At 29.0% G+C, this 15,479-nt stretch overlaps 1 protein-coding gene across 3 annotated transcripts in view; it reads left to right on the top strand.

Annotated features, from left to right (window-relative positions):
* LOC145263207 (uncharacterized) overlaps nt 1-15,479 on the top strand; it is a 255,323-nt gene that overhangs the window by 79,401 nt on the left and 160,443 nt on the right. For all 3 annotated transcript variants that reach the window (XM_080120282.1, XM_080120283.1, XM_080120281.1), the window contains exon 4: nt 9,408-9,493. In XM_080120282.1, the coding sequence (XP_079976408.1) occupies nt 9,408-9,493 (86 nt within the window). The remainder of the gene's footprint in view (nt 1-9,407; nt 9,494-15,479) is intronic.

Genomic DNA, 15,479 nt, shown 5'->3' with positions numbered 1-15,479 from the left:
TCTTCTTGTATTGCAATTTGCTTAACAAGACTCTGCCATGTCGAACACGTGGTACTCTGTCTTTGGCCGACTGTGTTTAGAATGCGCTACTTCCTGTCGCTCTCAGCCCACATGTTTAATCACGTTTTTCTTGGGGTTTTTTATAATGATTTTCTTTCCTTCTTCCTCACTGTGACGTCACCTCGCACATGGCTTGGTCCTTTGCATACGTTGGCTGCTGCTGCGATACAGGCGTCTGCACTGTTACAATGTTATTATTCAAATAATTACTAATTATACGTTTTACTAATATTATTACTAAAGTAAGTACTAGGGCTATGACAACAGCATATTATTTTCATTGTTTTGACTCTCGAGTATATATCCTACACAGTCAGACAGTTAATCAACCGAGAACCACATCACTCTATATAAAAGCATATAAGATATCAACAGATACACACTCGAGAGTCAAAACAATGAAAAGAATATGCTGTTGTCACAGTCCTAGTCATTACTAATTATGATGTGTTTTTTAATGTTATTACTAAAATAATTACTAATTATTATGATGTGTCTTACTAATGTTATTACTAAAGTAATAATAGTTGTTGAGGGGCAAAAATCAGAAACTCACAGTATTAATGCTGGAGTCCCTCAGTGGTCCATCCTGGGCCCAACTCTTTTCCTGATCTACATTAATGATCTTCCAAATCACATCCTTACATCATTTGTAGACATTTATGCTCATGACACTACCATTTATGTTAACACATCTAAGACAGTAAATGACCAAGTTCTCTCCGATTCTCTCTCCGATTCTCTCTCCTCTGATCTTGAGCACGTAGTACAATGGGGAAAGGAGTGGTTGGTTACTTTTAATGCATCTAAAACCAAGCTTCTCTCTTTACATCATCAACACTCTGATCCACATCTGGCATCAATTGAAATGAATGTCTCTCGTCTTCAGGAGGCCTCATGTTTTGACAAGCTTCTGGGCTTGACCGTTACTCCTGATCTTAAATGGAACACGTACATCAAATCTGTTGCCAAGGCTGCTGGAAAAATGGTGGGATCTTTCTATCGATCCAGTAGATATCTCACTGCTGATGCAATTCTCTATCTATATAAGAGCCAGGTACGTCCAAGGATGGAATACTGTTGCCACATCTGGGCAGGAGCTGCTAGAAAGGACTTGTCCTGCCTTGATAGAGTTCAAAATAGACTTTGTAGCATCGTAGCAGATGTCCTTTTCTCTTCCCTGCAACCTCTATCTCACAGAGGAGATGTTGCGAGTTTGTCTTTGATGTATCGTTATTTTCATGGAAAGTGTTCGACTGAGCTTCAGTCTATGGTCCCTCCTCGCCAAACTTTCACAAGAAACACTCGTTTAGCTGAAAACACTATCAATAATTCCCCCCCTTCTTTATCTTTGCCTAGGCCTAAACGTAGATTCCATGAACAAAGCTTCTTTCTTAGAACTGTACGCCTGTGGAATTGTCTTCCGTTTTTCTGCTTTCCGTCTGAGTACAATATGGTTGTCTTCAAGTCTAACGTAAGCAAGTTCTTGATGAGCCGTTCCATATAAGTTAACAAATTTACTGAATTGATTACTATATTGTCCAATTTCTACTGTACTCTCTTTAATCCTTATCCTCGAGTGGTCTATTGGCCTTGGTAATGTGGTGATGCATGTGTAAAAAAAAATTAATGATTTTATTACTAATTATTATGATGTGCCTTACTAATGTTATTCCTAATTAGTAATGATGTGTCTTACAATTTTATTATTAAAGTAGATACTAATTATTATGATGTGTCTTACTAATGTTATTACTAAAGTAATTACTAATTATTATGATGTCTTACTAATTTCATTACTCAAGTAATTAGTAATTATAACGTATCTTACTAATGTTATCACTAAACTAATTATTAAGATGTTTCTTACTTATGTCATTACTAAAGTAATTACTAATTATTATGATGTGTCTTACTACGGTTATTACTAAAGGTTTTACTAATTTTTATTAAGTAGTATTACTAATTAATGTTAGTATTTTTTATTCTTTTGTATCTTAACTGTTTTACTTCATCCGAATTTCTCCGGAATGATTCTCGCCTTCATGTTAGTCATTTGAAAACAAATAAGCAAAGAAAATAAAATGGACACGATAAATTTTCTGGCAAAATAGATCTTACTCCTGTGCACCCCGTCAAACTTTCCTCAAGCAACAATGCATTAATAATCACCCGTTAAAGATTGGGAACATCTTTTTGACACAACCGGTACGAAAAGCGATGATACATGATTTTTACACTGGATAAAATGCGGAGCTTTCTGTCTTTGAACGGTGCAGGATGTGGAACTCTCTAGACTAGCATTTGTATGCATTGCCAAAAACATGCAGTGCAGTGCATGTTTACACCCGACTCTGCCACCTCACCTGCGTGGCTTTTGGCTGGGTATTGTTTATTTTGCAAACCGATGTCCTTGCAAATCTCTGCATAAACAGCCAGATGTTATTCTTCTGTGGAGATGTTACCTGTCAGCTTTCTGCATAAACTTCTGTAATTACGGTCATCCCTAAAGATTGATATCTGACAGTTTTAGGTTAATCTATTATAATAAAATTGAGTACTTCTACAGTTTATGAAACGTGCTATATTTTTTAGATAGAATTCTCAACTTAGATTCGATTTTTTGTTTATTAAATTATTGGTTATTTGATTTTTGCAGTATCTTTTGTTTTGGCGATTTAATTTTTTTAAGGTATCTTTTGTTTATTAAATTGTTTGGTGATTTTATTTTTATGGTATCTTTTGTTTATTAAATTGTTTGGTGATTTTATTTTTATGGTATCTTTTGTTTATTAAATTGTTTGGTGATTTTATTTTTATGGTATCTTTTGTTTATTAAATTGTTTGGTGATTTTATTTTTATGGTATCTTTTGTTTATTAAATTGTTTGGTTATTTTATTTTTATGGTATCTTTTGTTTATTAAATTGTTTGGTGATTTTATTTTTATGGTATCTTTTGTTTATTAAATTGTTTGGTGATTTTATTTTTATGGTATCTTTTGTTTATTAAATTATTTGGTGATTTTATTTTTATGGTATCTTTTGTTTATTAAATTGTTTGGTGATTTTATTTTATGGTATTTTTTGTTTATTAAATTGTTTGGTGATTTTATTTTTATGGTATCTTTTGTTTATTAAATTGCTTAGTGATTTTATTTTTATGGTATCTTTTGTTTATTAAATTGTTTGGTGATTTTATTTTTATGGTATCTTTTGTTTATTAAATTGTTTGGTGATTTTATTTTTATGGTATCTTTTGTTTATTAAATTGTTTGGTGATTTTATTTTTATGGTATCTTTTGTTTATTAAATTGCTTAGTGATTTTATTTTTATGGTATCTTTTGTTTATTAAATTGTTTGGTGATTTTATTTTTATGGTATCTTTTGTTTATTAAATTGTTTGGTGATTTTATTTTTATGGTATCTTTTGTTTATTAAATTGCTTAGTGATTTTATTTTTATGGTATCTTTTGTTTATTAAATTGTTTGGTGATTTTATTTTTATGGTATCTTTTGTTTATTAAATTGTTTGGTGATTTTATTTTTATGGTATCTTTTGTTTATTAAATTGTTTGGTGATTCTATTTTTATGGTATCTTTTGTTTATTAAATTGTTTGGTGATTTTATTTTTATGGTATCTTTTGTTTATTAAATTGTTTGGTGATTTTATTTTTATGGTATCTTTTGTTTATTAAATTGCTTAGTGATTTTATTTTTATGGTATCTTTTGTTTATTAAATTGTTTTGTGATTTTATTTTTATTGTATCTTTTGTTTATTGAATTGTTTGGTGATTTTATTTTTATGGTATCTTTTGTTTATTAAATTGTTTGGTGATTTTATTTTTATGGTATCTTTTGTTTATTAAATTGCTTAGTGATTTTATTTTTATGGTATCTTTTGTTTATTAAATTGTTTGGTGATTTTATTTTTATGGTATCTTTTGTTTATTAAATTGTTTGGTGATTTTATTTTTATGGTATCTTTTGTTTATTAAATTGTTTGGTGATTTTATTTTTATGGTATCTTTTGTTTATTAAATTGCTTAGTGATTTTATTTTTATGGTATCTTTTGTTTATTAAATTGCTTAGTGATTTTATTTTTATGGTATCTTTTGTTTATTAAATTGTTTGGTGATTTTATTTTTATTGTATCTTTTGTTTATTAAATTGTTTGGTGATTTTATTTTTATGGTATCTTTTGTTTATTAAATTGTTTGGTGATTTTATTTTTATGGTATCTTTTGTTTATTAAATTGTTTGGTGATTTTATTTTTATGGTATCTTTTGTTTATTAAATTGTTTGGTGATTTTATTTTTATGGTATCTTTTGTTTATTAAATTGTTTGGTGATTTTATTTTATGGTATTTTTTGTTTATTAAATTGTTTGGTGATTTTATTTTTATGGTATCTTTTGTTTATTAAATTGTTTGGTGATTTTATTTTTATGGTATCTTTTGTTTATTAAATTATTTGGTGATTTTATTTTTATGGTATCTTTTGTTTATTAAATTGTTTGGTGATTTTATTTTTATGGTATCTTTTGTTTATTAAATTGTTTGGTGATTTTATTTTTATGGTATCTTTTGTTTATTAAATTGTTTGGTGATTTTATCTTTATGGTATCTTTTGTTTATTAAATTGTTTGGTGATTTTATTTTTATGGTATCTTTTGTTTATTAAATTGTTTGGTGATTTTATTTTTATGGTATCTTTTGTTTATTAAATTATTTGGTGATTTTATTTTTATGGTATCTTTTGTTTATTAAATAGTTTGGTTATTTTATTTTTATGGTACTTTTTGTTTATTAAATTGTTTGGTGATTTTATTTTTATGGTATCTTTTGTTTATTAAATTGTTTGGTGATTTTATTTTTATGGTATCTTTTGTTTATTAAATTATTTGGTTATTTTATTTTTATGGTATCTTTTGTTTATTAAATGGTTTGGTTATTTTATTTTTATGGTATCTTTTGTTTATTAAATTGTTTGGTGATCTTACTTTTATGGTATCTTTTGTTTATTAAATTATTTGGTTATTTTATTTTTATGGTATCTTTTGTTTATTAAATTGTTTGGTGATTTTATTTTTATGGTATCTTTTGTTTATTTAATTGTTTGGTGATTTTATTTTTATGGTATCTTTTGTTTATTAAATAGTTTGGTTATTTTATTTTTATGGTACTTTTTGTTTATTAAATTGTTTGGTGATTTTATTTTATGGTATTTTTTGTTTATTAAATTGTTTGGTGATTTTATTTTTATGGTATCGTTTGTTTATTAAATTGTTTGGTGATTTTATTTTTATGGTATCTTTTGTTTATTAAATTGTTTGGTGATTTTATTTTATGGTATTTTTTGTTTATTAAATTGTTTGGTGATTTTATTTTTATGGTATCTTTTGTTTATTAAATTGTTTGGTGATTTTATTTTTATGGTATCTTTTGTTTATTAAATTGTTTGGTGATTTTATTTTTATGGTATCTTTTGTTTATTAAATTGTTTGGTGATTTTATTTTTATGGTATCTTTTGTTTATTAAATTGTTTGGTGATTTTATTTTTATGGTATCTTTTGTTTATTAAATTGTTTGGTGATTTTATTTTTATGGTATCTTTTGTTTATTAAATTGTTTGGTGATTTTATTTTTATGGTATCTTTTGTTTATTAAATTGTTTGGTGATTTTATCTTTATGGTATCTTTTGTTTATTAAATTGTTTGGTGATTTTATTTTTATCGTATCTTTTGTTTATTAAATTGTTTGGTGATTTTATTTTTATGGTATCTTTTGTTTATTAAATTGTTTGGTTATTTTATTTTTATGGTATCTTTTGTTTATTAAATTGTTTGGTGATTTTATTTTTATGGTATCTTTTGTTTATTAAATTATTTGGTTATTTTATTTTTATGGTATCTTTTGTTTATTAAATAGTTTGGTGATTTTATTTTTATGGTATCTTTTGTTTATTAAATTGTTTGGTGATTTTATTTTTATGGTATCTTTTGTTTATTAAATTATTTGGTTATTTTATTTTTATGGTATCTTTTGTTTATTAAATTGTTTGGTGATTTTATTTTTATGGTATCTTTTGTTTATTAAATTGTTTGGTGATTTTATTTTTATGGTATCTTTTGTTTATTAAATAGTTTGGTTATTTTATTTTTATGGTACTTTTTGTTTATTAAATTGTTTGGTGATTTTATTTTATGGTATTTTTTGTTTATTAAATTGTTTGGTGATTTTATTTTTATGGTATCTTTTGTTTATTAAATTGTTTGGTGATTTTATTTTATGGTATTTTTTGTTTATTAAATTGTTTGGTGATTTTATTTTTATGGTATCTTTTGTTTATTAAATTGTTTGGTGATTCTATTTTATGGTATTTTTTGTTTATTAAATTGTTTGGTGATTTTATTTTTATGGTATCTTTTGTTTATTAAATTGTTTGGTGATTTTATTTTTATGGCATCTTTTGTTTATTAAATTGTTTGGTGATTTTATTTTTATGGTATCTTTTGTTTATTAAATTGTTTGGTGATTTTATTTTTATGGTATCTTTTGTTTATTAAATTGTTTGGTGATTTTATTTTTATGGTATCTTTTGTTTATTAAATTGTTTGGTGATGTTATTTTTATGGTATCTTTTGTTTATTAAATTGTTTGGTGATTTTATTTTTATGGTATCTTTTGTTTATTAAATTGGTTGGTGATTTTATTTTTATGGTATCTGTTGTTTATTAAATTGGTTGGTGATTTTATTTTTATGGTATCTTTTGTTTATTAAATTATTTTGTATATTAACTGTTTTACTTCATCCGAATTTTTCCAGATTATTCTCACCTTCATGTTAGTCATTTGAAAACAAATAAGCAAAGAAAATAAAATGGACAAAAGATAAATTTGCTGACAAAATGGATCTTACTCCTGTGCACCCCATCATCGTTTCCTCAAACAACAATGCATTAATAATCACCCGTTAAAGACTGGGAACATCTTTTTCACACAACTGATGCGAAAAGCGATGATACATGGTGATTTAATTTTTACGGTATCTTTTGTTTATTAAATTGTTTAGTGATTTGATTTTTACGGTATCTTTTGTTTATTAAATTGTTAGGTAAAATTGCAGAGTAGTTGACAAAGCCCCATCTGCCCTAAGTTTGAAAATGTGTTTCTGCAACGGAATGCTGACGCGCGTATGGCAGATGTATGCAAATGACCGAGCTGTGTGCGAGGTGACGTCACGCCCCTCCCCAAAGATTATAAAAAGAAGAACGTGTGGATAGAACGACGATCGCGTTAGAGAGAGAGAGAGAGAGAGAGAGAGAGAGAGAGAGAGAGAGAGAGAGGAAACGAGTAAATCTGTTGTTAAACTGAAAAAAAAAAGGAAGTTGAATTCTTTCTTTGTCGGTTGTTTCCTTGCAACGGTGTCTACGTGTGTGACGTTACATTTCTAAACAATAACGTTATTATTTCAGCACAGTCCGTAAAGTGCAAAAGTACCCAACTTTAAATCTTTATAATTTATATTAAAGATGAATTTTTTTTATGAGATGATTCTACAGAATTTGAACCGAAACAAACCGACTTTTGTTGAAATTAATTAACCTTAAACTTGGATTAGGTTTATTAAGTTCAAAATTAGGATTAAAGAAAAAATAATAACGTTTGGTTCGAAATACCTAAAATGAACGTATGTCTGTCCGGCTTACTTCAATAATCACTTATACAAATTTATTATTATGAAGGACAAAAAAGAAAAAGAAAAAAAGGGGGAGCTTAATCTTAATGATAACTGATGCTAACAAAGAAAGAAAGAAACATTAAATCTGGAAATTTAAAATTTAATTTTTATGAGCAAAGAAGGTAAGGCTTAATCTTAATAATAGCTGATAATAAAATTAAAGTAATAAAATAAAATTTTTGTGCTGCATGAAGAGATTGAAACCCGAGCAGCGTTTGCAAATTGTCCAAATTTATTTTGAAAATCATTTTGAAACATTTAATGAACAGATAATTTCACGAAATGGAACTGTCAACTAGCCACCATGTTTGTGCGACTGACCTCATTAAATTATTTTCTTTGAGGATATTTCTTTATTTTTTATGTCTACACTGATAAACCAGACACAACAGATCGCTTGGAAGACAGGATTCAATGCGTTTTTCCCAAAATACACTCTAATTTAATGCGTAGAGTTTGTGAAAATTCAACCTCTAGATTACGCCATAAATGTGAGCCGTATGTGTGTGTGTGTGGGGGGGGTATATGCCCAAATAATTTAAATGAACCTGTCAGTTTGCCACCTCATTCATGTAATTTACCAACATTAGATCATTTTCTTTGAGGATATTTACACTCCCATGTCTATGCTGATAAACCAGACACAATAGACTACTTGGAGCACATTTGATGCATTATTGCTGAAATACAACCTAATTTAATGCATAGAGTTTGTGAAAATTAGACCTCTAGAGTACGCCATATACGCAGAAGCCATATGCTCTAAATTGTATGTAAATTATAAATGCGTAAAATAAATTTTGGGAATAAACCACATATTTGAATAATGATAAATATTTTTCTGCGATTGATTTTAATTTAAAGTTAGCCACCGCTAAAAATGCTTCATATTATATATATATATATATATATATATATATATATATATATATATATATATACATGTATATGTATATATATATATATATATATGTATATATATATATATATACATATACATGATTTTTTTATACCTGCAGAGATTAGTATTTTAATGTTTTCGAAATGATGTAGGAGGTGACAATTCTTACCAGTTGGGAGATTCGGACCCAGCCACAAAGTCACCTTTGACTCCTTTTACTAAGCCTTTATCCGACCACTAAATAATTGCCACAGGAATGAAGGGAATTAACTACCTATAAACGCCAAATTCGAGTGTAAACAGTAGACAGTCTAGAGTGTTCAAACGAGCAGAAGTCATGAACGTTACATAAACACAAGTTGACTGCATTTTAGTTTTTATTTCCTTGACAGTGCTTAACCGTAATTACATTTTTTAAAGGTTGCTTCTTTCTCCTTTTTATCCCATAATAGAATTATTCAGATGAAAGTAGATAAAGTAAATAGGACTTAAAATTAGAAAATTAAGATAACGTGTTCGGGAAATGACGTCATAACAGGAAGTCGACGTAGCAATAGTTTCTAAGAATTCTTTTTACTAGAAGAGTGTTCACAGTGACACTGGGTTAAACAAAGACCGCCTGAACGTGGTCGATTGGACAATCCGACAGAAACGTTGCACAAATAAAACTGAAGATGAGAACAATTTTTTTCTTGTAGGCATATCTGATGAAAGTATGGCGACACCAACTGAAATAGCCATCTTGGATGCGATTTTTAATGGCGGACAAATTCTTAATCTGAAGGTGAGTTTTTTTTTGTTTTTTTTTTTACACGGGCATCACTACATTATCAAGGCCAAGAGGCCACTCAAGGATAAGGGTTAAAGAGTGTACAGTAGAAATTGGACAATATAGTAATCATTAGTAATGAAAATTCGGTAAATTTGATAACTTATATGGAACGGCTCATCAAGAACTTACTTACGTTAGACTTGAACACAACCATATTGTAGTCAGCCGGAAAGCAGGAAAACGGAAGACAATTCCACAGGCGTGCAGTTCTAAGAAAGAAGCTTTGTTCATGGAATCTACGTTTAGGTTTAGGCACAGATAAAGAGTGGGGGGAATTATTGATAGTGTTTTCAGCTAGACGAGTGTTCCTTGTGAAAGTTAGGCGAGGGGGGACCATAGACTGAAGCTCAGTTGAACACTTTCCATGAAAATAACGATACATCAGAGACAAACTCGCAACATCTCTTCTGTGAGATAGAGGTTGCAGGGAAGAGAAAAGGACATGGTCGGGGCAAATGATTTTGGCCAATTATGTTTTTTAATCTGTATTATTTGAATTATTTGGTTCACTGAAGAAGGTAACATTGGACGATTTAAATCTTTTCCTGTGTTTGAGTTGTAGCATCACTATTTATTACGATATAAACAGGTTAGGATTTAGGATGTATACACTCTTTAAATTATCTCCACTTGTTACACGAATACGCTAAGCCACGTTCCCAAGAATAGGAATAAAAATAGCACTTCCAGCAGGATGGAGCATTTCCCTCACTATCATTATGACGTAAGAGCATATCTTGATAGCCACCTGCGAAACATAGTAAAAATGAAGAGGAAATATCGAGTACTGTCCGCGCTTACTGGATTTGACCCACCCTATGGATTTTTCTCTTTTTTCGTGGGTGGATAGGTGATGGCATGTTAAACACAGGGTTCACATCACAAAACGAGCTACAATGAATGAGTTGATAGCAACCATTGAAAGAAGATGTGTCAACATACCAATTGAACTGATTAGTGAGCGTTGGTAGCTGTTCATGAACCACAATAGCCAATAATTGGCTGGTTTCTATATTTGTTCACATCATTTTTGATATATGAAACTTTTCTTTCATATAATAAATGTCGGTTTTATGGTCATTTAAAAAGTGTATACATTTTATTGGGAATCCCTGTATGTATATATATATATTCTCTTTTTTCGTGGGTGGGGGCATGTTAAACACAGGGTTCACATCACAAAACAAGCTACAATGAATGAGTTGAAAGCAACCATTCAAAGATGTATATATATACCAATTGGACTGATTAAGAACGTTTTAGATTCAATCAGTGAGCGTTGTTAGCGGTTCATGAACCACAATAGCCAATAATTGGAACATTTTCGATAATTAGCTGGTTTCTATATTTGTTCACAGTATTTTGATGTATGAAACTTTTCTTTCTTATAATAAATGTTGATTTTATGGTCATTTAAAAAGTGTATACATTTTATTGGGAATCCATATATATATATATGTGTGTGTGTGTGTGTGTGTGTAGGTGTGTGTCTGTGTATACTAGCAGGCCTCCCTGCATTGCTCGCTCATAAGATATACTTAAATATGATATTCTATTTCATGCAGATTGCGTATAATTCTTATAGTAACAGCATAAAGCATAATTGTATTGACACATTGGTTCCTGTTAAATCACCAAAGTTAAGCAACGTTGAGCCTGGTTAATACCAGATGGGTAGCCATTTAGGAATTCTAGGCGCTGTACATGCTCTCCGCTTATCTCGGCATTTGTTTTCAGTCGTCTTGTACATGCACTTCAATCGCCACTGGTATGTAACAATGTTGACTTAAGAGATGTGTGGTTTGAGATTGCGCATCCCTTGCCACAAAAATTTCACGGGCAGGCACCCTGTCGTTGGCATCTATAGTATGTCAAAGACTGAAGGAGCCGTTTTTTTAGAGTAACAATTCCCTATCGATTATTATATTGGACCTATTAAATAGTAGTCAGATCAGAACTAAAAAGTATACATATGACGTGCCATCAACTAAACTCGAAATCAAAACATACAACACTCCACCCTTGTTCCTTATCTTCTGAGCCACGCCCATATATATATATATATATATATATATATATATATTCACCGGTCATCTCTTTTTTAAAAGATGGAATCGCCCGATTGTTAAGATGCAAGCAAGCAAGAAAGTTCACAGAGTTTATATATATATATATATATATATATATGAACAAATGATTAATAAAACATGTTAAAAGACATCTTGAAAAAGAGTTAAAAACATATTTGAATTTTAAAAGGAAGCACAAGATAAGTGGATAGTCCTTAATCCACAGAGTTTCGAAGAAATACTCTCCTTCTCATCAGAGGGCAGGAATTAGCAAAATGCGGCATCGGATTTTGCAAGTAAAAGTATTTAATGAAACTACAAGTAAGTCACAGATCTTACTTGGTTAAAAAAAAGGGTGAGGTAAGGGGAATAGGAGGTAAAAGAAAAATGATAAAAAGATTTCACATGAATAGATAGTTCGGTGAAGGGTAAAAAATCCAAGAATGGTAAAATCCAAAACGGTTGAATTAAAAATTTCCAATCCAATGGATAAGTTCCAAATGATCCAAAAGGCAGAGTTCCTTGGAAAAAATCGCCAATGGAATGAATTTCAAATCATTAAAAGAAAAAGCACTGGAGAGAATATTTAAAACACGTCTGTCAAGGCTGGAGGAATCAAGTAAATTAAGGTTTAAAAAAAAAAACCCCAAAAAACCGGAAAAGCGGTGAAAGTTTAAATTTGAAAAGCAAGGTCAAACTGACCCAGACAAAAAGCGCGAAAGTTAGCATTAATAATTAGCTCAACTTAGATATGCACGTGAAAGTCCCAGAATTAAATTAAGAAACACGAGTAAGAAGAACAAATAAATGAAATGGAGCGTCTATTATATTAAAAAAAAATGAAAAAAAAAAAATGAAAGTAAATAAATTAAAAATTGAAAATTAAAAATTAAAGAGTTAAAATTTTTTTTAAAAAACATATATATACATATATACACACACATACATATACATATATATCTATATATATACACACATACACATACATATACATACATACAGACACACAAATGCACACATACATGTACATACATACCCACACGCATATACATATATATACATATGCAATAACACACACACATAATATACATATATATACAAACACACACATACGCATGCATAAATATATACACATATCCAAAAACATATCCAAAAAAATATACAACTTAAACAAAAACATACATACATACTTACATACAATTTAAGGGGAGGGACTGACCGGTATCTACAAACTCCGGAATAAGGCAAATAAATGTGTATGTAAAAGCATATAGTAAAATATAAGTAAACAAATACATAGAATAAAAATGAGTAGGTTGATGTATATATTTAATTAAAAGGTATACTTATACCATAAAACGGAGACAGCAGATGGAAAACCGGCCAAAGAAATAAAGAAAAACAAATAAAATTAAAAATATAAAAAGCTTAGAAGGTAAGATAAAAAACAAAAAAAAAATTATGGGAAAAGATATATATTTGAAGGGTTAACTTAATAGCTATGTAATTTCAAATTTATCATATTTAAACTTGGACATATGTTTGCAATAGGAGATCAGTTCGTTTTTAGAGTTTATTATATTACTACTTTGAGGGGAGGTTATAATAGTTATAGCTTCAGATGTACAGATGTGACAAGACTTAGATCCTGGAGTATAAGACTTAACTTTTTTTAGGATGGTCCATTTAATTGAAAAGTAGGTATTGGCAGAATTAAGCTTTTTAACCAATGTAGTTAGAGAAGTTCCCTGGTTATTATTTGAATTTTGGTTATTGAAAGAAGTGTGGTTTGAAATTCTTTTCTTTATTAAAGTTGAAGTAGCACCTATATATGTATATGTTTTATTAATAGCTCGGGGTCGAGAATTAATATTAATTTGTTGATTTATATTGGGAAGAGAATTTAAATTTTGTTCATTTTGATGAACAGAGGGTAGGTCAGTGATTGTAGCAGGATTGGTTTGGAGGGGATAATTAGTGTTATCAGTGTTAGGATGGCTGCTATATATATATATATATATATATATATATATATATATATATATATATATATATATGATTGATATGTAGTTTGCTTGAAGCATTGTGTGGGATAGGTATGTAGTAGAGATTTAGAAGGCTATCAAAATGCGAGGAATGAAATATAGTCGTTGTTGGTGAAAGGAGACGAGAACAAGTGGCAATTTACAAATCAATAAGTACATACATATATGTTTACATATACATATATTTATTCAGTTGTATTAGATACAAATGTCTTACTTGTTATGTCGGCGACAATATCCATTATTAATTTCGGAAAAAAATTCCCTTTTCAAATGGTAGACATGACAGATCGATTCAAAGCATGCTAGATGAAGGAGCGGAAGTTCGATAGCTGTGTGGGCCTCGGAACAAATGTGAGGAGTGATTTATGTATGGTCTGATTAGGTAATTAACATGTTTATATTTTTATTTATTTTTATTTATTTATTTATTTTTTTTTATAGTTTTATTTTAATTTCCTTAATCCATGGATTTTCAACAATGGCGCATATCATCAGAGGAAATCAAATGCAGTTAGCAAAATGTTCAGCTATTTTGCTTTTCAGCACAATTATTGAAAATCCATGGATTAAGAAAATTAAAATAACCCCTTCTATATATTCCTTTTGTCAAGCAATAAATTCTTAAATCGAATATATGTCTCTATATGTTATTTTTTCAGAATTTAAAATTTAACTACGAAACTTATATATATATATATATGTTTGTAAACATATATGTTTGTAAACAAATATATATATGTTTGTAAACATATATATATATATATGTTTGTAAACATATATATATATATATATATATATATGTTTGTAAACAAATATATATATGTTTGTAAACAAATATATGTTTTTAAACAAATATATACATGTTTGTAAACAAATACATATTTATAATGTATATATTCAATAAAGTTATTCAAAATTACGCTGAAGAAAAGTGGGATTTACACTTTCCGGGCATACATAACTTTATTAAATACTAGCAGAATGACTCGATGTTGCCCGGGATTGAAAGAGAATCAACGAATGTTCCACACTCCCATATTTTATTGTCATCAAAATCGATAAAATTGCATATTTTTCAAATCGATTAATTGCCTACTTTAGTTGGAGACCACCGCGTTGTACTGACAGGAAGCTTCACATGTCTCCCCGTAGTGATTTAGTCTACAATACGTTGTAGTTTACATTGCACTGTAGAGAACCTAATTAAAGTTTAAAATGCAAAAGTCAAGTATTATTGTTCAATCGTCCTCTAAACAGAAACATTCATTTCGAACGCACCTCTTTCATATCAAAGAACCTACTGTTGATTTTATATGCCGGGCCTTTCTGCTTGTGTGGCAATAAAACTTCTCAAATGCATTTGTGATCTTATATATATATCTGCATGTTTCAAGGTAACTACCTCTCGTCAGCGTAGCTTGACTGTTTTCTAGGAATCGAACTCCGGACGATGTGTATCAGTCTGGCGCATTTAACCATTTCGCCATAAACACCGAGATGATTTTACTGTTTATTCTAATCGTTTATAAATTTAGATTTCTTGTTGATTTTTTTTTTTTAACGATAAGTGCGGTTCAATAGCGGGTTTTCTTCGAAGCTCATTTTTATTTACTTAGAAAGTTGCCCGTAGTTTATTTGGGCGTACATAATATTTTATTTATGTATTTTTTAATTATTTTTAAAACAGTAATCTAAGTACATGCATGTTTCAAGGTAACTACATCTTGTCAGCGTAGCTTTGCTGTTTCTAAAATCGAACGCCGGACTATATGTATCACAGTCCAACGCATTAAAAAATTAACAATATATATATATATATAT

Source organism: Euprymna scolopes, chromosome 38 (assembly GCF_053919585.1).
Source record: "Euprymna scolopes isolate OS-2025 chromosome 38, ASM5391958v1, whole genome shotgun sequence".
Classification (NCBI taxonomy): Eukaryota; Metazoa; Mollusca; class Cephalopoda; order Sepiida; family Sepiolidae; genus Euprymna; species Euprymna scolopes.
The sequence above is the reverse complement of the archived record's forward strand: the minus strand, read 5'-3'. Positions and strand labels throughout refer to the sequence as shown.